The 25,535-nt window shown below is 43.2% G+C and overlaps 1 protein-coding gene across 3 annotated transcripts in view; it reads left to right on the top strand.

Moving 5' to 3' along the window:
* Nucleotides 1-14,120, top strand: part of Nek10 (NIMA related kinase 10) — a 189,933-nt gene extending 175,813 nt beyond the window's left edge. For all 3 annotated transcript variants that reach the window (XM_036198625.1, XM_036198626.1, XM_036198624.1), the window contains 4 exons: nucleotides 4,761-4,869; nucleotides 9,771-9,823; nucleotides 9,901-9,956; nucleotides 13,397-14,120. In XM_036198625.1, the coding sequence (XP_036054518.1) occupies nucleotides 4,761-4,869; nucleotides 9,771-9,823; nucleotides 9,901-9,956; nucleotides 13,397-13,454 (276 nt within the window). In that variant the 3' untranslated portion in view covers nucleotides 13,455-14,120. The remainder of the gene's footprint in view (nucleotides 1-4,760; nucleotides 4,870-9,770; nucleotides 9,824-9,900; nucleotides 9,957-13,396) is intronic.
* The last annotated feature ends 11,415 nt before the right edge of the window (nucleotides 14,121-25,535 follow it).

Genomic DNA, 25,535 nt, shown 5'->3' with positions numbered 1-25,535 from the left:
CCTTCATGCATCATCTGAACGGGGATTACAACAAACCAAAGAACTAAGGCCCACCTGGGAAATGGTTGTTTTGTAAGCACCCAGCCATGTGGGGGAGTTCTCATAGTTTCCTGTTCATTTGACTCTCCTAGGGATTCCAAACCTTCTGACACTTCTGGGGGTTTGTTTTCTGAAGGTTGGAACCAGGTGCTTAGTTTTGAGATGCTTCCACATGGCTCCAGCATGGGAATCAGGGATAGAAATTAGTAACCTGGTAGGGACAGTGTTTCTTATATTTTATGGTGCATCCCAGTCACAGGGGATACTGTTAGCCTGGCTCTAAGCCTGTGGACCTGGGAAGAGCAGAGCTGATGCTGTTTTCACAGTTTCCAGGCATTGTCCACGGCTGCTGACTCAAGAAGCATACAGAGAGCCATGCCTGTCCACTGTGAGCATACCCAGCTGTTATAGGGCTCTTGTTAGGAAGACAAAACAGTCTAGCTGGCCAGTCACATTCTCTATACACAGTGACACTCAGGAATCACAACTCTGTCCTCTTCCCCATTCTAGAAGCTGCCATTCTACAGAGCATTTGGTGTAGGGGGCAAGGACAAATCGGTGACATTTTTCTACTGTGGTGGGCTAGCTGACTCAGAATTCAGTGGCCTCTTGATGCTGCCTTGACTCTCCACTCATGTGTGTATCTACAGATCCATTTTGTATTGTTTAATGGCTGAGTTTCCAGCTCTTTTTCCACATAGGCAGATTGCTCAGCTTCCAGGACTTTACACCTGTGATAAGCATGCTTTGTATTTACCTGGCTCTGCCTTGGATCCAAGTCAGTATGGCAACAATGACTAGTTCTGACCCAGAAGAAAGGCTCCAGTGTCAGGGGCCACCTTCCTAGAGGGAAGGCCACCCTGCCTTCTTGCCTTGATGCCATTGTCATTGTCTAAAGTAGGTCTAGGGAAGACTAGGTCCTGTGTCTAAATAACACCACACAGAACATTTCCATCCTTTCCATGATGACGTTCTGTTAGGGACATGAGTCTTAGAGAAAATGCAAACACAACACAGCTGGGCATTTTGGTAGAAGGAGCTTAGAGTGTGGCAGAGCTGATGAACTGTTGGCTAGTGGAAGAAAACCAGTGAATATAGATAGTGATCATTTCTGATTACAAAATGCTTGGGAAAAGCTAGTAAGAAGCTAAAAGAAGCAGTAGATGAGAGAACATGGGACATGAGGTGCCTCTTATGGCTTCTGACAGTGGCATTCAGTCTCAGAGGACAAGGAAAGCTGAAGGAAATTAGACCAGAGGAGCAGAGTGCAGAGTGACGGCCTGTGCTGCAAACTTTTCTCACTTCTGGCACCTAGTTTCCTTCATGCTTGGCTCTCTCTTCCACAGTTCTCTCTGTCACTTAGGTCCTGTGTCCTTGGTGCCGTGGGTCTGCAGCGGAGGATTAGACCTTCTGGTCTGGAAAAGAAGAGGTAGTCTGGGAAATGATAGTCTCTCCTTGCTGGTGTCTCTGTAATTTCTGCCTTAAGTGTTTGTTCTTAACTGACTAAGTGCTAAAATGCCTCAGTAGCTGCCCCATCTCAGGGGTGTCTTGATACAGGGGTGGTGACAGCCACAATCGGTTCTGTCAATGTGTTCCTTGACTTGTTCCAAACGTTTGCAGCCATGTGCACTTCAGAATTGAGGGTGCTCACTGGTGTCATGCAAAGAGGGAAAGCATGGTAAAGTCAGGTCTCCATACAAGCTGAGTGCTCACAGTGGGACCGGTAACCACCCAGAGGTTGCTCTAGCCCCAGGGGCTGCAACTTGCAAGTCATTCTGTGTTTCCTGTGTCTCTACCTGCTGGGCAACAGGGACTTTGCCATCTGTCACATCCATAATTAGAATCACCTTCAGTTCCCTATGCCCATATCAGGACCACTAGAAACATCATTCTTTTTGCTCTGTTTAAATGTCAGTCTCTTTGGACTGTTTATCTTCGTATCCTCAAGTCACTCAAGTCAAGGGGTAGAAGGTTCACTTGACCTTTGATTGTGGAAAGCCCTGGACAGTAGCTCAGATTCTACCACTGCTGCTATGCTCCTTGAGTAAATGGCCTCCTCAGCTTCCATATCCACAAGATGAAAATAATGTTTTCCTTACAGGGTAGTGGTAAGATCCCAGTACAATGACAGAACTTGCCAGAATGTCTTAAGCACTCAGTCAGTGGCAATGAGTTCTTCTGTGGACATTAAGAACAGCCCAACTTCTTCTGTGTCTATGCCTCCTCCATCGTCACCTGGGTGAAGCTCTCCACCATTACTTCCTGTGCTGGCAAATCTCCATTTTTCGTGGTTCCATCTACTGCACTGCCTATTGTACATGCATTATCTATGTACACTCCTCTAGATCTACTGCACTGCCTATTGTTGCATATGCTTTATCTATACACACTCCTCTAGATCGACTGCATTGCCTATTGTGCATGCATTATCTATACACACTCCTCTAGATCGACTGCATTGCCTATTGTTGCCTATGCTTTATCTATACACACTCCTCTAGATCGACTGCATTGCCTATTGTGCATGCATTATCTATACACACTCCTCTAGATTGACGCATTGCCTATTGTTGCATATGCATTATCTATACACACTCCTCTAGATCGACTGCATTGCCTATTGTGCATGCATTATCTATACACACTCCTCTAGATCGACTGCATTGCCTATTGTTGCCTATGCTTTATCTATACACACTCCTCTAGATCGACTGCATTGCCTATTGTGCATGCATTATCTATACACACTCCTCTAGATCGACTGCATTGCCTATTGTGCATGCATTATCTATACACACTCCTCTAGATTGACGCATTGCCTATTGTTGCATATGCATTATCTATACACACTCCTCTAGATCGACTGCATTGCCTATTGTGCATGCATTATCTGTACACACTCCTCTAGATCGACTTCATTGCCTATTGTTGCATATGCATTATCTATACACACTCCTCTAGATCGACTGCATTGCTTATTGTACATACATTATCTGTATACACTACAATATATACTCCTGGCCAGATATGTCTCATGGTTATTTCTGAATTAGGTGGCCCAGGGACAATGTAAGATTTGTATCTCTGTGTGTGTGTTTGTGTTTGTAACTTGATTGAACAGCTCTCAAGTGTGAACTCTGTAGATGACAGCCTCATGCCACAATGTCAAAATTGTGGACACTATAACACACAGTAAATAGAGTGGGGTGAGGGGATTAATTTGCTGAAAGAATATTTACACCTAGAATGTAAACTGTAAAAAGAAGCTCTGTAAAGTTCTGGAATAAAAATAAATATATCTGGATTCAGACACAAGACCATTGAGTTTTGGCCCTGGCCTTTATTCCTAGGCCCAGAGAGGATCTGAGGCTCTCAAGCTGAAGGAGTGTGCCAATGTGACACAAGACTAAAAATCTTAAACAACCTGCTCCTCATGGCTAAATACCAATAAAAGAGTCACCTTACCCTTTCCATCTCGAAATGGCAGTCTTGAGGTCCCTCACTCACAAGTTACATTCTTTTACTTGAGGGTTCAAGTCTTTCAGTGGCTGTATAACCTTTATGTCAACAAGGTACACTGAATAGTTTAGTTGAGTAGACCACCTCCTTGATGAAATAATCCCATCTAAAGCTATTCTAACATAGGACATCATTCTGAGGATCCCAGGGAATATTTGGAAGCTCAAACATAGTGACTGCTGTTAGCCAGATTATAAGAAAGCAGAGCCTGGAGCCATCAGGCCCTTCTGCAGTATAATACATCAACATCTGACAGTCTCGTCATGCTATACCCAAGTTGTCAATTGTCACTGAAGAACAGCACATTTTCAAGAATGAAAAGAGACAGGACCACATTTTCTTCTAATACAGTATATATGTGGAGACTGGAAAATGCCTGCCCCCACTCCACACACACACACACGCACGTCTTCTAGGTCACCAGGTGGCAAGTGTTGTTTGGTTGTGGCTTCTGCTGCCAGTTTTCTCAAGTGATTAGAAATGGATGTGCCTAACTCATGAACAGAGTTTGTAAATCCAAATTAACTACAACCTTCCAGTTCAAACTGTGCTGTCTGCTTCTGCTTTATTAATATTTAACATTTAAAGAGTAAATTAACTCAGGCACTAAAACTTGGCCAATCCAAGTGTTGGGTGGAATTAAAGGTAAAATGAATTGGAAAATATTTATAGCCTTAAATTCCATTAAGAAATTCCATTTAAAAATTCAGCTTCACAGAAGAGCATTAAACAGTTGGGACTTAATAAATTCTGCCATTGGGTGAATAGAGTGTTAGGAACCAAGGTTTGGAGAGCCAAGTTAATTAATAGTAATTTACAAAAATGTATTATGAAATTCACTTGCTGTGTTCCAACAACAAGGTGATATTCAAAGGAGATGATGGGCTAAGCTCATTGTTCTCTTGAATAACTGGGGTTTATAACTGATTAAAATCACACCTTGATTCCCAGGCCCTTTTGCCTTTTGCCTTTATAAAGCATGGCTTTTCTCTTGTGACTAAGGAATGTTCTGACTTGCCTTCATTGTAATTTTCTGCTTCCAGTCCTTCAGTCCTCTGGACCAGGATGTGTCTCTGTTTACAAGGGACCACAGAGCCGCAGCATTCTCGTGCAGACACAGTGTTCCTGAATCAAATGGGAGCACCTCTCCCAGAAGCTGCCTGCCCTGTGTCTCTCATGTGCTTTCCCATTTTCCTTTTCAGTTATCTCAGGGTTCCCCAGAACCGATTGAGCCAAACTTTTTTACATCAGATTACCACTCACTACATCATTCACCGGCTGCAAACAACTGGTCCCAAAGTGACCCCACAGGTAAGGGGGATCTGGCTTTCATCAAAAATAACAACAGAAAGAACCATTTTGTTCCTGTGTTGTAAACATCACTCCCACCACACAGAAAGTCTGGAATATGTTCTCTGAGATGGTGGTTGGGGGTACAGTAGCTAGGATCTGAAGGTTCCTAGAGACCATGCTCCAGCACAGGAAACCCCTCCCTTGCTCACTGACATGACAAACAGCAGGATCTTTGTGTGAACTGTATTTCCTTTTATTTTTTTCTTGGTTGCCTGTGCCGGAAGTTTCTTCAGTTCCTCCCAGCCCTGTGGTCCTGTAGACACTTATAAAATAATCACTCTAAGGCTTATATTACTTACAAACTGTATGGCCTATGGCTTAAGCTTCTGGCTAGCTAACTCTTTCATCCTAAATTAACCCATTCCTACTAATCTATATGTTGCCATGTGGTCTTGGCATTACCGGCATCTTGTTGCTCCTTCAGTGGCTGGCATCTCTCCCAAACCCTGCCCTTCTTTCTCTATCTCTACTTGGATTTCCTGCCTGGCTGTAAGCTTTCTCTTGCCATAGGCCAAAACAGCTTTATTTATTATCCAGTGGGAGGCCACACATATTCACAGCATTCAGAAAGACATTCCACAGCACTTCCCGCTATCTGTCTAATCAAAAAGGAAGCTTTTGACTTTAACATAGTAAAATTATATATAATAAAACAGTTATCAAGCAAGAATTGCAGTTACACTATTTAGTCTATTTGTATTTGGTAAAATTAAAGAAAATATTTTATCATCCATCCTATTTTTATGAGTATGAAGTTTTATATCTAATTTACCTTTTATCTTGACTAAGGAAAACTATAACTATCTAGTCTTCAACTCCATCAAAGACCACAGAAGGATATAATATTATCTGAGTAAATAGGAAGTGCATGGGAGGCAACATGCAAAATTCTAGAAATGACAGAGGCATCTGGTTGCCTGGACAGTCATCCAGAGTTCCTCTGTAATGTTGGGGCATCTGTCTTCAGCCTACAGGTCTAGAGTCTCTGGCATAGCTTTCAGTGAAGCAGGAAATTTTAAAGACTGTTCTTCCCATTCTTGCAAAGTTCATAAGTCAGTTTTCCCTGTGTCCTGTAGAATATCTGGCAGTTTCTTCTATGAAGCAGGAACCTGAAGGACCATCTTGCCTTGTAAAGTTGAGTGGTCATCTTCCCATGCATCCTGCATGTCCATTTTATACAACACGCTGTCAAGCAGTCCAGACAAAAGCAGTTTCTTGCCCAAATGGCTAACTTTTGCCATAAAGAATGCAAACTCCATATGGAGTTTCTTCGATACCCATCATCTTCTCTGAAGTAGGTTGATGCCAGGAGCAGACCTGTCTCAATGTTCAGAAAAGTCTAAGTTCTTAAAACATTTTAAATGCCATATTCTGTAGGTCTTTGAAGTGTTTGATGATTACCTACCTAATTGAATTATATCTATGTATACCTAGAAAACTTAACTAACTTAACTATAAGTTTGATTATCATAGATGACTAATTATTAATCTGTATTTCTTAACTATACATTACAATTTTAAACGAGTTTCATAAACATAATACCTAAACAAGATTAGAAAAATGTACACAGTATAACACAATTAACTTTAAATTTGTATCAATAAATAAAATCCATAGCAATGTAATACATTTCAAACAAGTTGTTGCTCTTTAAAAAGTAGATTCAATAATCTACCCTTTTATCCTATCATATCTATATCCCCCTTTCTTCTTTAGAAAAAGATTGCATTTATAATCCACCTGCTTTAAATTTAAAAAAAAATTCATAAACATTATTTTGAGAATTTGAGCGTGGCTTCTCATACTACTTCCTACTGATTGGGGGGACACTGGCAATATTATGGGGATCCTGAGAAAATTAAGAATTATAGTTAAATCTTGGCTATAGTAATCTATCTGTGAGGCTGAATCGCCTCAGCTTGTTGCTTTGAAGCTTTTTTGGATGTTAAATCATCTGGGCCATGGCTGTTATCCAAGACCTTTCAGGAGGTCTTGGATGATCAGACCATATTAGCCTGGAATCAATCCACAGGTTCTCATCTTGTGTGGAAACAAAAGCAGAACCTCTTTTCCAAAGCAATATATCCTTAGACACAGATTTTGAAGTCAAGATACCTTTGATATATATATATATCTTTAAATCAGCAGCCTTTACAATCAAATGTCTCTCTCCAGTTAAAAATCCCAAAGACAATACAATCTAGACTCTCTGTGTAATTTCCGTATTCACATGGCTTATATTTTATATATATATATATATATATTTTAAGACTGTGCTGGTGGTGGTGGCACATGCCTTTAATCCCAGCACTCGGGAGGCAGAGACAGGTGGATCTCTGTGAGTTTGAGGCCAGCCTGGTCTACAAAGCGAGTTCCACGAAAGGTGCAAAGCTACACAGAGAAATCAAAAAAGACTTTATTTTTATAATTATCTGTATCCTTTCTCTTCTCCCTCTCAAGCATATGTATAATTTTACACACACTATAAACTGTTTAGAGGTTTTGTTTTTTTTTTTAACATCTGAACCTGTTTTATTGTGTATCTAATCATTTTCTGATGGCTAGGACCAAAGCAGCAGCACTAGCTGCTGACTCCTCCACTCTCAGCTTCCTGACATGGCGGAGGTACATTTACTGCCAGCTCTGGGGGTCATGTTCACCACCACCTCTGGGAAGCAGTGGGTCTATGCCTCCATCAAGCAGCATGTAGCCTAGAAACTCCCCCCCCCTTTTTTTTTCTGTACTAGCAAAAGCTAAATCCACCACACAGTGCACTATGTGGCATAGAGATATGTCTGTGTTCCTCATTGGGAATCTGCCCTGCTGTGGTTAAGCTTGAATGCCGCAGGGTCTCTGTGCCGCAGCCCACATGAGACATACAATCTAGGAAACTGTTCTTAGCTCAGTTTCAGAATTTCTTTTTAAGTTTTCTCAGGTTTTAGGTGGAAACCCTTGCCTTCATGTTGAGTAGCCAAATGTATCCAGAAGTTTCTCTAGTCCCACCTGGCCCCATGGTCCTGCATATGCTTATAAAATAATTGCTCCGAGGCTTAAATTAATTACAAACCATAAGGTCTATGGCTTCAGTTTCTTGCTAGCTAACTCTTCCATCTTAAATTAACCCATTCCTATTAATCCATATGTTGCCATGTGATCATGGTGTTACCGGTACCTTGTTGCTCCTTTGGCAGAGGCTGGCATCTCTCCCAACTTCACCCTTCTTCTCTCTCTATTTCTGCTTGGATTTCCCACTTGGCTGTAAGCTTTCTTGCTATAGGCCAAAATGGTTTTATTTATTATCTACTGGGAACCACACATATTTACAGCATACAGAAAAATATCCCACAGCAGTTTCCTAATGAAGTCAAATGTCTAAGAGCATCTAGGAAGATAAAAAGCAGAAATGGAAGACTTAAGTATTCCAGATGGAGACAGCTTGAGACATAACCAAAGAACCCACATTAGGCATCTGACATTCTTTTTTCATTTTAGAATAATTTCACATAGGGAATCAGGGTAGCATGAGATCACAGGCACAGACTCCAGAAACCTGGATTTCAGATTCAGATCTCAGCTCAGTCATTTAGTAGCTAACCTTGGACTGAAGTTCAGTGTCTCCTGTAAAATGGAAGTAACCATAAGAATAAGATAATAAAATAATAAACACGATAAACATTGTATAGTACTTGTATAGGCAATGTGACATAACAAGAGTCAGGCCTTTGGAGGGACTCAGCCTGACCAAATTCTTCTTGTGATGTTTAAACCCTGGGAAGCAGCATCCCATTCTTCCAAGATTTCAGAATTCTCCATGAACTACAGTGATGGTCCTGGACACAGTAGCCAGAAGTCAGGCTTTCACAGTTAGATAAATATTTGATAGCTTGCAGAAGTGTATTGTTGTTATTGCCTAAGAAGTCATTTTTGCTTGTTGTGAAACTTTGTAAATATGTATTCCTTTGACAAATCAACTCCTGGGTGGGCACAGTGTCCTTTAAACTGAACCCAGAGGAATCCCAAGCTCACAATAATATAATATCTGAAGTCATTTGCTTTTAACTGGTCCAGGTTGGACCAGTTCACCTGCTGGTCAAATGTCTTACCAAAGCACCTGAGATGAAATGAACTCTGACTGCAGTCTCTCAAAAGGCAGAGACTGGGTTAACCAAATGCTCCTGGGGCAGCTGGCTGTTTGACCCTAGAGCTGAGGCTTAGCCCCTGTCAGAGGAGGCTTAGCAAAACCAGACAACAGAACCTGCTGGCACCATGGACAGTGCCTTTAAACAAGGCTTTAAAATGAGTCAGTACTCTGTCTTCATGTCTCCCTTCAGCCAAGCTAACAACCCCTCCTTTTGCATTCCTCCAGGGGACTCCTCATAGGCCAATGCAGACTGACAGGAACTGGTTTGGGCAGCTCCCAGTGGGTTGGGGTGCCGGGCCTCTGGAATCACCCCTCACCTAACACATACACCCTTACCTCCTTGACTGGTTCACACTGAGTTTGCTTCCAAGTCTTCACTCATTGCTGTGTAAAGGTGTCACCAGAGCTGCCAGGCATGGAAAAGAAGCAAGACATTCTGGAATTTACTTTTATTTTTAATTAAATTTACTTTATTTGTGTGTGGGTTGGGGGGGGTCAGAAGACATCTGGGAGTTCAGGGAGGGATCAAACTCAGGTCTTCAGGCTTGTTAAAGCAAGTACATTTTACCTGCTCAGCCATCTCTCTGGAATTTGCCTTTGAGTCTTTACAGTTAAGAAACTGACCCTATTTCCTACAACTGAAGTATTAATTGCCAGTAAGGTATAATGAAGAAGTTATGAACCAAAGGTTGACTTTCTGTAACTGCTGTGTTACAGGTCCACCCACCAACCTTGAGTTGGAAGAGGGACTCACATACGAGCAGATGCAGGTAGTATTTCTGCAGCCCCAGGTGTTTTTATTGTGTTGCTGTTAATGCCGTATTCACCGAATTTCTGTCAATTTCAGACTCTGATTGAAGAGGTCCTAGAAGAAAGTGGCTATTACAATCTTACAACCAACAGGTAAGAGAGTTTACTTTCAAAGGTGAAAGATGAATTGCCATTGGCTCTGCTTTCTCCATCCTTGATTCTATAAAGCTGTATTTCTACAAATTGATTTGAAACACTTTTATATTTGCTTTGAGTAGATATAGACATAGGGGGAATATGTGTTGCCCAGCTTCTGTGGAGACCTCACTACTGTGTTCTCCAATGAAGCCAAAGGTTTCTGCCTAGTATCTACTGGCTGCTTGTTAGACAATGAGCGTGAGTCAATGGGAAAGCATTTCTGGGTTGATTGGTTCATTGAGTTAAATAGTTGTTAGATCATTCTAGATAGTCAAGCAAACCACACTTTGTGTGACTTTAAGATACATAAAGTATTTGTTAAATTTAAATCGAGTTTAGAATTCCTGTAGTTGGGCAATGTGATGCCTAGTAATTTGAAGGCACTTAGTTTATTTGATAGGTGGTTCTGGAAAACACTGACAAAGGTAATGAAGTTAGTAACGTTTCACTGTCAAGCAAATTTCCATATTGGGTGTCTGAAGCTTGGGCCACTGCACCACACTCTGAAAAGCCTTGTAAACAGTGTGTCTTGAGTTCTCCCACTCAAAGGGAGGGGGCTGGAGTAGTCGTCTTCCAGCTTTAGCCAGTCATTGCTGGTTGCCTTCCTCAGGAAGGACTATTCCTGCTGTTTCCGGCCTTTCCTAATATGGACAAAGAACTGAGTAAACACCATAGAAGTTCAGTGGAAAAAGAAGTCAGGTCATAGCATTTGGGGATTGGCCAGCACTGTGAAAGTACTGTGCCTGGGAGGCCCTGAGCTCCTGGAGCAGCAGCTGACAGAGGCGTCCCTCTGTGTTCCCAAGGAGCCATTGAGTTGAACCATCCACACATCCAGCACATACCCCAGATGCTCAGGACTCCTGCAAGCAGGCTTCTCCTAGGGGAAGAACACTTCTTTTTTGTAGCCAATAAAGCTACTTTGTGGTGGCTTTTTAAGTTATTCTGAAAGTTTCCCTAAAGGACAGCAAGTAGCCTTGAAAGTGAGGACTTAGGAACTTGGCTTGCTAAGGTCATTACAGAGAAATTACATTCTTCTTTGAGTTCAGTTCAGTGTCCTGCTTTTCTCTTCTGATCCCATTTCCATGAACCGTTCTTATGAATCACACATGAGATTATTCAGCCCCTTGCTCCTTTGGCTTGATAACATATTTCTAATGTATAACTTTTGCAAATTTAGCTGCTTGTGATTTGAGACTGCAGAGTCAAGATGAGTAATCTCCATGTTGCAAGGATACATTGTGGATAGAAATCACTGTCTTTACAGGTTCTCTCCCATACATTGTGGATAGAAATCACCCTCCTTACAGGGGCTCTCCCCCCAACATCCCAGGAAGATGTTTGTATTTTCACTTTTGCTCAAGTGCTCAGCATACAGGCTTCTACTGGCAGTGTGCATGTCTCTGTTCTTGACTTTCAGCATCTTATTATTTCAAGTGTCCTTGGCTTGAAGTAGTGGGCAGAGGCTATCATTGTATGGCTATTGTCATTTGTGTGTATTTCCTCAGAGGCTCAAGAGCAAGGAAAGTAAGTAGCTTCATATTCTTGCAGAAAATCAAACTATATGTCAATGAAAAAATTAGGTGTGTGAGTTTATAGAGACTTATGATTAGCATTATTGATTTATTTAATGGCACTTCTCCATTCTCATTTGTGAATAACTATAAACCCTGGTAGACACATACCAGATTGCAGCTTAATGATTCAATGATTGACCAGGAGAGCTGTGTTGTCAGTAAGGGAGAGTCATAAATTCTAAGTGTGGGGCTGAGGAGACAGCTCCGTGGGAGAGGGCTTGCTCTGCAAGCATGAGAACCCCCAAAACTCAAGTTAAAAAAAAAGAATTAAAACAGGCATAGGGGCTGGAGAAATGGCTCAGTGATTAAGAGCACTGGCTGCTCTTCCAGAAAACTTGGGTTCAATACCCAGCACCCACATGGGGACTCACAACTGTCTGTAACTCTAGTTCCAGAGGATCTGACACTTTCTTCTGGCCTCCAAGAACACCAGGCAAGCAAGTAGTGCACAGACATATATGTAGGCAGAACACCTGTACACAAAATACTGTTTTACAAAATTTAGAGACAAAGAACGAAGAAAAACAGGTGTGATAATATGTGCTTGTAATCCCAGCACTGGCTTATTATCCCTTGGGTTCAGGCCACTTGGTGAGTTCCAGGCCAGTGAGACTCTGGTTCAAAAATCAAGGGAGATGGTGTCCAGGGAACAACAGTCAAGGTGGACTTCTGGCTTCTCTCTCTCTCTCTCTTTCTCTCATACACACACACATACAAATGAGAGAAAGAGAGAGAGAGATTATTAACAAGATAGTAGTTATTACATAACTCTCTACAGGTGGTGTGTAACTGAGACCATTTAAATGAATTACATTTTTGAGTGTGATTGTGTGTGTGAGAGAAAGCAGGGATGTTCATGAAAGGTCAGAGGACAGCTTTGAGGAGTCAGTTCTCTCCTTTGACTATGTGGGTCTCAGGGATTGAACTCAGATTTTCAGGCTTGTCAGCAAATGCCTTTCCCTCTGAGCTTTCTCCAGCCCATATGATGATTTAACAATATTTTGTTAGGATAATGATGGTGGAAAGTGTTGAGAAACATATATACAAGTTAAAAAGCAGTGCACAATGAATCTGCTTTCATTGTTTTGCTTCTTTAGACAGATGAACACATGATATAGGTAGATGAACACAGATGTTTATGTGTGTTTTAGTTAGGGTTTCTGTTGCTATGAAGAGACACTATGACCACTGCAACTCTTTAATTGGGGCTGGCTTACAGTTCAGAGGTTTAGTCCATTATCATCATGGTGGGACATGGCAGCATGCAGGCAGACATGGTGCTGGAGAAGTAGCTGAGAGTAGAGAAGGAGCTACATCCTGATCTGCAAGAAACAGGAAGTGATCTGAGCTAGGCATAGCTTGAGCATAGGAGACTTCAAAGCCCTTCCCCGCAATGACACACTTCCTCCAACAAGGCCATACCTACTTCAACATGGCTGCACCTCCTAATGGTGCCACTCCCTATGAGCTTATGGGGCAAATTGCATTCAAACTACAGCAATGTGATACAGGGAAATGAACACAGATGTTCATGTGATACAGGTAAATGAATGTAGAAGTTTATGTGGTGTAAGTTACTTTGAATGGTGTTGATTTTCCATTATGAAGAATCACTGGTTCTCATTATACTCATAACAAGAGAAAAATCATATCACCAAGTTTTAGCAAAAGGTCAGAGCTCTCTAAAACATCCCATTGTATTAATTATGTTTTCATTAATTATGGTTTATTTATTATACCTATTTGCTTAAGCCAGAGCTATTGAAATTTGCCAGTTGGACAGAAATGTTTGTAACTCTATGGCACTCTTTCCACTTCTAGATCTTCTAGATGTCACTCTTATCCATGGGGGACCAAGAATTACCCAACCAAAAGATAAGAGTGCTGCATTGGAGCAGATGGTGTTTCCCAGTCAAGTTCAAGTTCTAGGCTTCAACCAAGACTCCAAGATGCCCAGGACTGGCTGCTGCTAGAATGGCATAGGAAACACCAAGTCCGAGAGCTGTAGGAGTGCACTTTTACTCCTGCAGGAGTGTGTGGCAACTGCATGCAGTGCTGGGGCTCTGTCCCCTGTGTGCATTACATACACAATGGTGGGTTAGTGTGTGCTTCTGGGAGAAAACACTGCAAAATGGCTCCCAGGGTAGGCATGGGAGTAGCACAGAATTTTCCTCAAGGTTAATCATAAAAACAACTTCTATTTTTCAAAGGAACTTTTTATACTCATGATTGCTGAAATTATGCTTAAAAGTATCTAGCCTTCCTTCTACACAAAAGAGTTTTAGATAAAACAATTACATGACCCAATGAAAAATATTATGTATTCCATTGTGCTCCCCATTTTTAATCTTAAAAGAAATTTAGAATTAGATAGTTTGTAAATGAAATGATTGATTCTCTTTGATCCACTTGGGTGCTAGAGGTTCTGAGACGTGACACAGTGCAGACAGTATTTATAACCTTGCACACATCTGGGAGCAGCTGTCAGATAAACTGATTGCAGCTAGAGTCTACTGGTGTGAACGTGTGTGTGTGTGTGTGTGTGTGTGTGTGTGTGTGCGCGTGTGTGTGTGCGCGCACATATGTCCAGGGAAGGAGGGAGGTCTGCTTAGATGACACTTTGCTGCTAATCAAGCTTGCAGTGTTTCTAGAACACTTTGAAGAAGTCACAGACCATGAAAGAGATGACAGCCATTATTCTAATTTCGAGATTAACAGGTCTCATCATCTATTCTTGATTGCATTTACATGTTTTCTTTTTGTCTTATATAATTTTTAATGATTTATTGTACAATGAAATCCTGTGACTTTTGGAATCCATTTCCTTCTCAGTGACCGACTATTGTATGGGGTAGAATTTGAATTAATCTCTTCATATAACTTCTGATGCACAAATGCTTCAGCTAATTATGTTTTGATCCAGTAGCTCTTTCTGTTTATCTGTACTTGAAACTTCCATTCACTCCTTAAAAGCAAAATGTCCTGATCTCAGGAAACTGGCAACGGCAAGTATTTGTCTTTGTCTTGTGGCAGATATGCAATCCCTAAGGGAGCACCTCAGGAGTAGAGAGGGACAGACAGACAGGCACTGCTGGGGGAGGTATTTCAGAAACCTGGAGAAGTGCTGTTGGCTTTCACATGGACATATGTGTGGCACACTAATGTAGAACACCGACGGGTTCTGTTCTCAGCAGCACTGTGCTCTCAAGCCCACACTCATGCATGAATGTGTGCATGCACGTGCACATGAGCGCATGCACAGACACACACACTCTCACATACACAGGGGGGGTGGAGTGGCATTGTTAAGTTTATACAAGTTAAGGTCTTCCTACGTAAGTGCTGCCTGGAGCTCATTAAATGCAATGAATTTTAACACTCAGGGACAAATGGGGAACACTGAATGACTGTGTCCAATTCCTTTGATACCACCACTAATTTTAAACTTAACTTTAAGATTTGTGAAGGCAATGATATCGGCTAGTCAATTCTATCAGTATTAATATGTACAGAACATACATATTTCCCCTTTTATTTTCCCTTTTCCTGTTTGGAATTATATAAAATGAACATGCTAGTTCCTTTAGAAATACCCACATTTTCTGCCCATCTGAAGATAGAAAAATTGTTTTTAAGCAACTTTGACTATTCACCTCTTACTTTTTGAAAATGCTGGTTTTCATGAGTACCCAGATCACCTGCCGGGTCACCTGGATGAGACAGCTTCTCAGCACCCAGATTATGCAGCAGTGAGTAGAAGCTAGAGGCTAGCACACTCTGACCTTCACCCTGTGTGAAATTCTGTCTGAACATCAAATCTTTATGTTCAGGTCCTGGGTGCAATATATATGCACTTGCTGTCTTTTGGATTGTGTTAATGCTCCTTTGGTATAAAGTGACAGCATTGGATAAATTGCTTTTGAAATTAAAATGTGCTGCTAGCACATGCCACTGTGGGATGCTGTTTTCCATGTGGATAGTAAGTCACATGTAATTTAAGGAAGCCACTTCATAGTGAAAATGTGCATGTTGTAAATGTAACATGTATGTTACATGTTTATATGACTGTTTACATCCTACTGGTGTTACTTGGGATTTGTAAGAGGGACAGGAAAGGTTTTGCAGTTTTGACGAGGTGACAGATGGATATTGACAGTGTATGCCTCCTTTGGGTCTTTGGGCAATAGTCACTTGCAAAAGTGAGGCTGGTACATCCCAAAGTACCAGTGGCCTTGTCACATGGGGACATGCTAGACTTGGCATCTGTGCAGCATTTGGCTGACTATATTGGGATGATTAAACTCAGTTCATACTGTAAAAGTGGCTCACCTTAGTCAAGAGTGTGCTGTTATTTTTCTGAAAGCAAGGTGTTCCCCTTTCCTCCCACTATATCCCATGAAGCCAATTCTGCTCTGTCTGGCTACTGTGGCCAGAAATAAGAAAAGCACACACGAGCAATGTGGCTGCTACATGAGCTATTGCAGGAAGCTTATATTTCCCCTACACAAGATGTTTCATCATTATGGAAAGTTATGCCTTGTTGCCATTTTGATGACTACAGGCGAGATAGCTGCTTGGAATTGGTATGGTGAGATCACTAGTGAATAGTACTAAGTACTGGAAACATGTCAAGAAAGAACTGTCCCACAAAACAAAGAGAAGTTTCTACCAGAAATAATAATCCAAAGAGGCAATGCCTGTGGACTGGTCACTGTTTAAGCCTCCAGTGAAGGCCCCTACCAGGATCTCTTATCCCACCATTTAGCTCTACACTCCAAGAGCCACTGGGACCAAGGTTCTAAGAAGGAATAGGAGACATTAAGTGAATTTTAGCTAAATTCCCTGTTGTATTTGCCTTATACTCTAGTGGATTTGAGCAGAAATAGTACTGTCAGGGGAGCCCCATGTTGTGACAGGACCTGGTGTTTGTGGGGACCCAGAAGTCCTGCCTTGTGAAGATGACAGATCACCCAAGGAAGTTAGTCAATTCGCAAACACAATCTTGCTTCCAGTAGTTGGAGGACCAACATTCCCAGGGTAGGGCATCAGTCTCACTGAGGAGCAGTTGGCAAGTGAAGCCTCTAGGCAGATCCAGAGGCCCAAGGGATCCCTGCTGCTGGGTTTCCTGGAACTAGAGCTGTGCATGGTTACAGCAAGCTGGCCTCCCAGACATCAGCAGGCCCCCTTTAAAGTCCCAGGACATGTTGGTGACTCCACAGGGCAGGTCCCTGTGAGGTGTAGAGGCGTTGCACTCCAGGTAGGTCTGCTGCCACCATTTTTTAGTACTGGGGACTGAGCCCAGAGCCCGGCACATACTAAACAAGCATTTTGTTGTTGAGCAAGAAACAAACCCCAAAGCAGAAATTTTATCTGCCTGTGAGTGAACATGACTGTGCCCCTAGGGTCTAGTTTTCTTCCCTCTCTTCCAGCTCAGGCTCATTTTATCTGACAATAAAAATTTTACAAAACAATTTATGAAGAATTTTAGTGTACATGCAGAGACACAGGAACATGGTTGCTCAGTCAGATTTAGAAAGGGACACTGCAGGTATTTTCATAATTTGCCGGAAGCTGCTTGATGGCTAGCTGTGGAAAGATCCCTCCATTTTATTCTTCCAAATCGGGAAACGGAAATCCATAGAAGAAAAATCTTTTCAGTATTTTTGCTTGCTGACATTTAGTGACTAAAACCTGAATTGTAAGGCCTCCTGAGTTCTGTTGTTCCCAGTGGTGATTCAGTGAGCATCAAGGAGTGGTGCTGTCCTCTGAGGAGTGGAGCCTCTGCTCTCCTGCAGCACAGAGCTCTTTCCTGGATGGCCCTGTGCCCAAGGCAGAGGTTTGTGCCTGCAGCAGTGGCTCTTCTTCTCCCTAGTCTTGAGATAGGACCGTATTTTGTCCTAGCGCCTTCCATCTAGGTCACCCCAGCCTTGCAAGCCCCTAATGCCCTCATTTCAAGTAACAGACTGTGACTCTCCCGAAGGGGGCCTGCATTTTAGGGGAGTGCCAGTGGTTCCACTGTTGTGGAAGGCAACAAGTGTGCCTGTTGGCTGTCCCCCCAAAGCTCTCTATGGACACTGTGAGTCTCTAATGCAACCACACAGTCATAGGCTGAAAAAGGGAAAAAATGCTTCTATAAAAGATTCACATGAAAGATGAAAGCAAATGTTATTTTTTTTTTGCTATTGTGTAAATGTGCTCTGTAAAATGCTAAAGAAATAAAAAATGTATTTTCAAGTTATTGGAAAATAATTTTTCTTTTGTCAAGGGTAAGTGTCATTTCTGTTTTTATTACTTCTCCATTCTTTCCTTTTGTGTTTTTAAGTCTTCCTCCTCCCACGCCCCCCACCCTGTTTTTTTCTTTCTAGTTAGCTCCAGCTGGCTTGGATCTTGCAGTGTATCTGAAGCTGACCTCAAACTACCAACTTTAGCCTTCCCATTGATGGGATTGTAGATGTGCGTTACCGCGTCAATTCTACCCAAGCTGTCATGTGTATTTGTGTCTCTGGGCTATAACTGGTGGATTCTCACAGTAGTTACCCATTGATACAAATGTTGCATAATGGCTGGCAGGTAAGCTAGCTCTTGCCACCAACCTGGACCCCAGAGAATGCAGAGTGGAGGGAGAGGACCCACCTTTCTCACATTCCTTCTCTGGTGTCTCCAGTAGTATCTATCCAGCAAACAGATGTGGTTTATGACAAAAGCAAGAAGTAAAGAGAAAATTCAGGACTTCTTTGTCAAGCTCCAGAGTACGTCAGGCTCTCCCCATTCCCCATGGACCAAGCAGATCTCATGATCAGAATCAGCACGGATGTGGAAGGATGAGTCCAGCGCTGATTGCTCTGTAACAAGTGCTGTGAACTGAGAGCTTCGAAGCAACACTGCCCCGTATCTGTCAGAACTCTAAGCACAGCTCAGCTGATCTGCTAAGTGCCACTGCAGGAATCAAATGCTGACTAGAGTCAGGACTCCACCTGCCGCATACATGCGATCATTGTCACTTTCTGTACTTTGGTGACTGAGTGCCTCTGCACTAAGTACTGCCTACAGCTCCTGCCACGCGGCTCAGTCCATAGACAGTTTACACCAAGGTGTCTGCTTTTCTCTGCAGTGGGCCGAGATAAATTTACCGACAAACTAAGACTATGGATCACACTGCACTGTTGCCATGGTGAGCAGGGATGGTGATTAAGGGGAGGAGACTGAGGTAGTCTATAGGGCGAGCTTAGCAACCCAGGACCTTTACGTGGTGAGGTACACATATGCCCTGCTCCAAACAAAGCCATCCCTCAATCTAGCAACTTGCCCTTATAATCAGATGCATCTTTGAATATATCCTGAATCTAGGCACAAAGTGCCTATCCAGCCTGGACTGGTGGAGGTGCATGTGCGGTAAGACAAACTGTCTTCAAAGTGGTCTTTTAGAGCGAATCCCCTACTTGCAGTCTCAAGCCTATGCGTGATTGGAGAAGACATGCTTAGTGAAAACAAAGAAGCGCCTACACCTTGGCCCCAACAACCTCCTCCTCCTCCTGGACACACAAAAGGAAGTCCTGAGAAGTAGTCGCTAGTTCTTGAGTAATCTCCTTAGAGTCCACTGCTCTCTTGTAAGTATGCCCACCCTGTACATTCACTTGTTTGCTCACTTCTCAGATTTCTGCTGCTTAGCTATTTGTGTACATTTCTTCAGTTAAAACACTCCACCCAAACTGGGAACACATGGTCTGGACAACAAGCACCAGTAAGACTGTGCATGGGCACAGATCAATGATATTACACTGGAGTGTTTCTGTCTCAGAATGTAATACCAAAGACTACAGGTGGTAAGGGATAGACTTCCATCCCCAGTACAATGCTCACACATATACAAAACCATCTAAAGCCCACAATCCCCTAAATGTATTTGTCTGTGCTATTCAAGTGAACATAATTGAGAATTTGGTCCCCGGACTTGGGTTCAAATGCTTGCTCTGTGATTTTCTGCATAGACTTCAGATCAAGGGCTTATCTGTCCTAAGACTTCTGTGTTGATGATGGGGAGCTTTTCCTGAGGAGAACTCATGGCAGATCTTCAAGAGACCCCACACAGAGCGGAAGGGGTGGTGGCGAGAATGTCAAGACCGTCACTCCTGCCTCAGAACATGGGGTATCCACACATCCACCACACTGTGGGTGAAGCCCATCGGGTCTGACATTGTAGATGAACCCAAATTCCCTCTGCTGGTAGCCCAGAACCTCACCCCTTCACGGAAGTTCTGCTTAGGCCATGAACACTCTACCCAGGCAAGACTAATTTCTCATATATGTTTCAGGGGAGGGGGTTTAAAATGACATTAAATGGACTGAAAGTGGGGATCAGGTGGGGGTGTGGAGGAAAAGAGTACTGAAAGAGACTACTGGAACTGGGGGACATGTCTCAGTGAGGTAGAAATTTAGTGTAAGGGAAGCTCCTAGGAATCTAGGATAACCCCAGTGAAGACTCCTAGCAATGGGGGATACATAGCCTGAACTGACCAGCTAAGATTTCCAGTAGAGGGATTGAAACACCAACCCAACCACATAACCCTCAACCTACAGTTTGTCCTTCCTATAGCATTGCTGAGGTAAGGGGCACAGAGATTGCAGAAGTGGCCCATGAACAACTGGGTCAGCCCAAGACTCATGTCATGAGAGTGAGCTTACCCTGACACTGCCAGAGGATGCATGGCCCAGAATGCAAAACCAAACAGGACTGGCAAATGTCAATGTAATGGTGCCTAATGACATTCTGCCATACTCATAGATTGGCACTAAGCCCACTTGTCATCAGAGCGGCTTCATCCAGCAGCTGATGGAAACAGACCCACAGCCCAACACTAGGCAGAGCTTGGGGAAGACTGTGAAGTGGGGGAGGAAGGGTTGTAGGAGTGAAAGGGGTCAAGGACACCACAAGAAAATTGTCCACAGAATCAACTAACCTAAGCTCATAGGGGCACACAGAGGCTGAAGTCATAACCAGGGAGCCTGCCTGGGACTGACCTAGGCATTCTACATAAATGTGACAGTCATGTAACTTGGTCTTCTTGTGGGACTCCGACCAGTGGGAGCAGGGGCTGTATGACTCTTTTGCTGGCCTTTTGGACTCTCCTCCTCATACTGGTCTACCTGGTCCAGCCATAATACAAAGGGAGGTGCTTAGTCTTACTGCAACTTGATACACCATATTTTGTAGATATCCATGGGAGGTCTTTCCTTTTTCTAATAGAAACAGACGAGTGGATGGAGGGGTGCAGAGGAGAAGTGTGGGGGACCAGAAGGAGAGGAGGGAGGGGATGTGAAAATTAATAAAAATAGTAAAGAACACCTTGTTCAGCAACTATGACTCCTAAACTCATTCCTGCTGTAAATTATCTTTTTTCCTTGCTCTCTTTAATGGGTTGTCTTCTCAATTTAAATAGCAGAGGGGAATTGATCACTTCTGTTCATCTAGAATGTTACAGGAAATTGGGAAAGCTACATGAAGATTAACACCAGGGAATACAGTGTGCTGAGGAGGATGAAGGCCTTCCTAACGTGGGCATCACCTAAGAAACAGAGCATGCTCAAACAAAACAAAACACAACAAAACACCTTGAGAAATACAAATTGAGGACATTGAGTGGGGTAGGTGTACAAGACTACATACCCTGTGTGGGTAGATGTTTTGGGGGCTCTCTCTTTGGTTCATTAGCCCACTTCCATTCTTGGTGTGTTTCTCCCTTTTGTAGTAAGCTGGCTATTTGGCTATGTCTAGTCTGTACTCATAAGGCATGACTTGTCCATCTTTCACCCTGGAGGCTGCTGGGATTTTCACCTGACTTACACTGTGCTTTTTTTTCTTCTATTCTAGTAAAAATGTCCTTGAGCTTACTTCTAAGTCTGTTTTTAAATTGTTTTATTAATTATACTAAGATCTCCAAAAGGGACCATCAGCTTCCCCTGGAAGAGGTTACCACTTCAATTTAAACTGCTGTGACCTCCACATCTGCTGGGGTGAACTCATGGAAAACATCCATGACCCTTGGCCATGGTTTAACAGCTGTAGGAAACGACTAAGGACCAGAGACAGCTTTCCGAGTCACTTGCTGCTGGCCACACAGTTTCAGTGTCCTGGCTTTTTAACCCTTATTGGTGTGCTAGACACATTGTGGCAGGAAGCTCTAAATGACCAATGATGTTGTGTCATGGGCCACTGCTGCAAGGAGTGCTCAGAAAGAGGCCTTATGAAGCTTTACTTTGCAAGTTCATAGATGTGACCAAGGCTCTTAGCTATAGGAAGACTGTATCAGAAAGTCCTGCTTGGCACAAAGATGGCCTGGGCTGGGCTTCTTTCCTGACTATACTTTTGCAATTGGCTGTTTGCTATGGCCTGTCACAATGCAGCTCTTTCAGCTTCTGATCTGGATGAAAATGTCAAATGGGAAGATTTTAAGAATGCCTTTGCCAAGGGACACCTTAAGCAGATCAAGCTATACAACTGTCTCATTTATGCAGAGGGCCTAGTCCAGTCCTGTGGCGGCTCCACAGGTGGTAGTCTAAAGTTCATGAGTGCCTACTAGTTTAGTTTGGTTGTCTCTGTAAGTTTTCCCATCATGATCTTGATGCCCCCCCCCCCACCTTGCTCATAGAATCCCTCTTCTCTCTCTTCAACTGGATTCCTGGAGCTCAGCTTGGTGCTTGGCTGTGGATCTCTGCATCTGCTTCCATCAGTTACTGGATAAAGGCTCATTTTTGTCTTTCTGAGTCTGGGTTACCTCACTCAGGATGATATTTCCCTGGTGCATGAGCTGGCTTTTTGGAGCCCACTTCCTATGGTGGGACACCTTGCACAGCCTTGATGCAGGTGGAGGGGTGTGGACCTGCTTCTACTGAATGTACCAGGCTCAGCTGACTCCCCATGGGAGGCCTAGCCTTGTTAGAGGAAGGAGTAGGGTGGTTTGGAGGGGGAAGGCTGGGGGAGTGGGAGGAGGAAAGAGAGGGGGATCTGTGGTTGGTATGTATTATTAATACAAAATTCCTTAATAAAAAAAAGAATGCCTCTGTTACCTAGCCTTTAGAAAAATTTCTCTCCAGAGTGCCATTTTTTAGAGTAATGTATCCATTTCTATGTTTTATTCCCACTTCTCTAGGGAAAGATGAATACAATATGAGAAGAGGGGAAATGACACTAACCATCTTGTTATCTGGAGTATTCTTTAGGTTTTCATGGTTGTTATTATTCCTTAAGGATGTGTCTTCAGCCAGGTATGGTGGTACATGTACACAATCCTGGCATTTGAGCCAAGAGACTCTAGAGTTCAAGACCATATCTACCTGGTGACATGTTCTCTCAAAACATCCAAGGATACCTGCTTTCTAACCTCATTTTTTCTATTTGTAAATAGAATGTGGGCATCTTGTATATCAAGGAAACCCTGATCTACATGTGGTTTCAGCAAACTGTGGCCTAAGGGTGGAAGCCTTTCCAATCTGGGTTTGTAAATAAAGTTTTACTTCAGTCTTACCTTTATTTGTTGCCTCTGGCCGCTTTTGAGCCATAGTGGCAGAGCTGAATAATTGCAACAAAAACCTGCCTTGCTCACTAATACTAAAATGTTTACTGTTGTTAGCCTCAAGAAAAAAATTTCCAACGCTTAAGCAATAGGTCACATTTTGATATTGGAGAAACATTTACCATCAGGGTCTTGCCAGTCTTGTCACTGGTCAGTCAGTCCCTATGGACAGATAATTATGTTGTTTCACTTTTAATTTTGTTTATATAGGTTTGTCTTTGCAAGAGACACGGGGCTGGACATCTTCATCATTGTTTACATCTTTATCTTCCATAGGGAAACATTCTAAAGACTAGACTTCCCAGGGCTAAAGGCTTTATTCTTGGCCTTTTTAAATTTTATTTTATTTTATTTCTTTATTTTTTGTGGTACTAACTGAAATGGACAGTTCGCCTACTCAGTTCTCTTGCTTGTATTCCACAAGGCTGTTTTGAAACAGCAGGAGCGATTTGAGCCATCCAGATCGCTGTGGGCAGCCACATCAGCAACCTTAGGAACCACTGGACAAAGATCCAGGTGTTCTAAATCCCCATGATTTTGCTCTCTACGCTGTTTCATACCACGGTCCTACAAGAACCACTTCATACTTTTCTCATTTATATGCGGTGTGTGTTTGCTTGTGTGTGGGTAGATGGGTGTGGTAGTGTGCCAATACGGAAGCCAAAGGCTGATGCTAGGAGTCTTCCTCACCCACTTTTCCACCTTATTTACTTTGGAGGCAGGGTCTGTCAATCAAGCTCAGAGCTCACCAGTATGGCTAGTCCTGCTAGCCAACTTGCTCTGTGCATCTCCTAACATGAAGGACTGGTGGTCTGGTGGTAGGGTGTTGCAGCTGAGCTTGGCCTTAAATGTACTGTGGTTCTCCTGCCTCAGCCATTCATGCCCTGGGACTGAAATTGTGGACTCTACCCAGTTCTTTTATTTTTGAGACTAGGTCTCACTCCATGCTCAAGGTGCCTGAAGCTATGTCGCCAAGCTTGTCCTCGAACCCAGCACAATCAAATCCAAGTGCTGGGTTTACAGGCAGGGCCTTCCTCACCAAGCTCCTTCCTTGCTTTACTCAAAACAAACTTTTGTTTGTTCAAAGAACACAATTTAAAAATAGCTGTCCCTGAAGCCTTGCAGATAACCTGACCGGAACTCTGAATTCTGTTCTGAGCAGGTGAGAGCAACTCACAGCAACTGCCACTGCACTGACCTTTGCTTTGTGATGTATGTAAGTGGAGGGGACAAGTTTTGGACAGCCACTCTAAGTCTGAGCTTTGCTATTGTTGGACCCTGATGGGGGAGGTTGCCCACTCGGCCTGTTTGCTTGCCATGTGAGCAATTTCCATTAGAATATAGATGGGGTGCGGTAAAGCTTAGCAGTCGAGAATGTGTTGTGTTTCCATAAGGTCACAGGTTTAATATTCAGTACCTGAAAAAGGAGGAGAGGCTAGAGGGGTGACTGTTGGGAAAGGCCTTACCACACAAACACGTGGACCTGAGGGTGATTCCTAGCTCCTGCCTGGAAAAGCCAGTCACTGGGGAGGTTGGACAGCAGCATGCCTGGTGCTCACTAGCTGGCCATTCTAGTCAGATCTGCAAGTCCTGGGTTCAGTAAAAGACACGTCTTCAAAATAAAATGAAGAGCAATGAAGAGATCTGACACTGACCCTTCACATGGCACGTGCACACATGTGCACACAGAGACCAGACACTGACCCCTCACATGGCACGTGCACACATGTGCACACACAGACCAGACACTGACCCCTCACATGGCACGTGCACACATGTGCACACACAGACCAGACACTGACCCCTCACATGGCACGTGCACACATGTGCACACACAGACCAGACACTGACCCCTCACATGGCACGTGCACACATGTGCACACACAGACCAGACACTGACCCTTCACATGGCACGTGCACACATGTGCACACACAGACCAGACACTGACCCTTCACATGGCATGTGCACACGTGCACACATAGAGGCATATGTATACACACAGGGTTTTGTTTTTAAATTGCTCATTTGTTGTGGTTTTTTGTGTCTTTGTGTTATACCTGTATGTGTGTTTGTGTATTACATGTGTGTCTGGTGCTCACAAAAGACAGAAGGCTGCACTGGGTTCCTGAAAACTGAAGTTACAAGTTATGGATGGTTGTGGGCTACCATGTGGGTGCTGTGAACTGAACTCAGAAACTCTGTAAGAGCAACAAGTGCTCTTAGCCAATTTTGCTACTGTTATGAATCATAATGTAAATATCTGTGCTTTCTGATGGTCTTAGGTGACCCCTGTGAAAGGATCACTGGACTCCCAAAGGGTTCTCTCCAGCCTCCCCACCTCTACAACCACACACACACACACACACACACACACACACACACACACACA

Source organism: Onychomys torridus, chromosome 9 (genome assembly GCF_903995425.1).
Source record: "Onychomys torridus chromosome 9, mOncTor1.1, whole genome shotgun sequence".
In the NCBI taxonomy this organism is placed as follows: Eukaryota; Metazoa; Chordata; class Mammalia; order Rodentia; family Cricetidae; genus Onychomys; species Onychomys torridus.
Note: the sequence above shows the minus strand (reverse complement) of the source record. Positions and strands in the feature narration are given on the sequence as shown.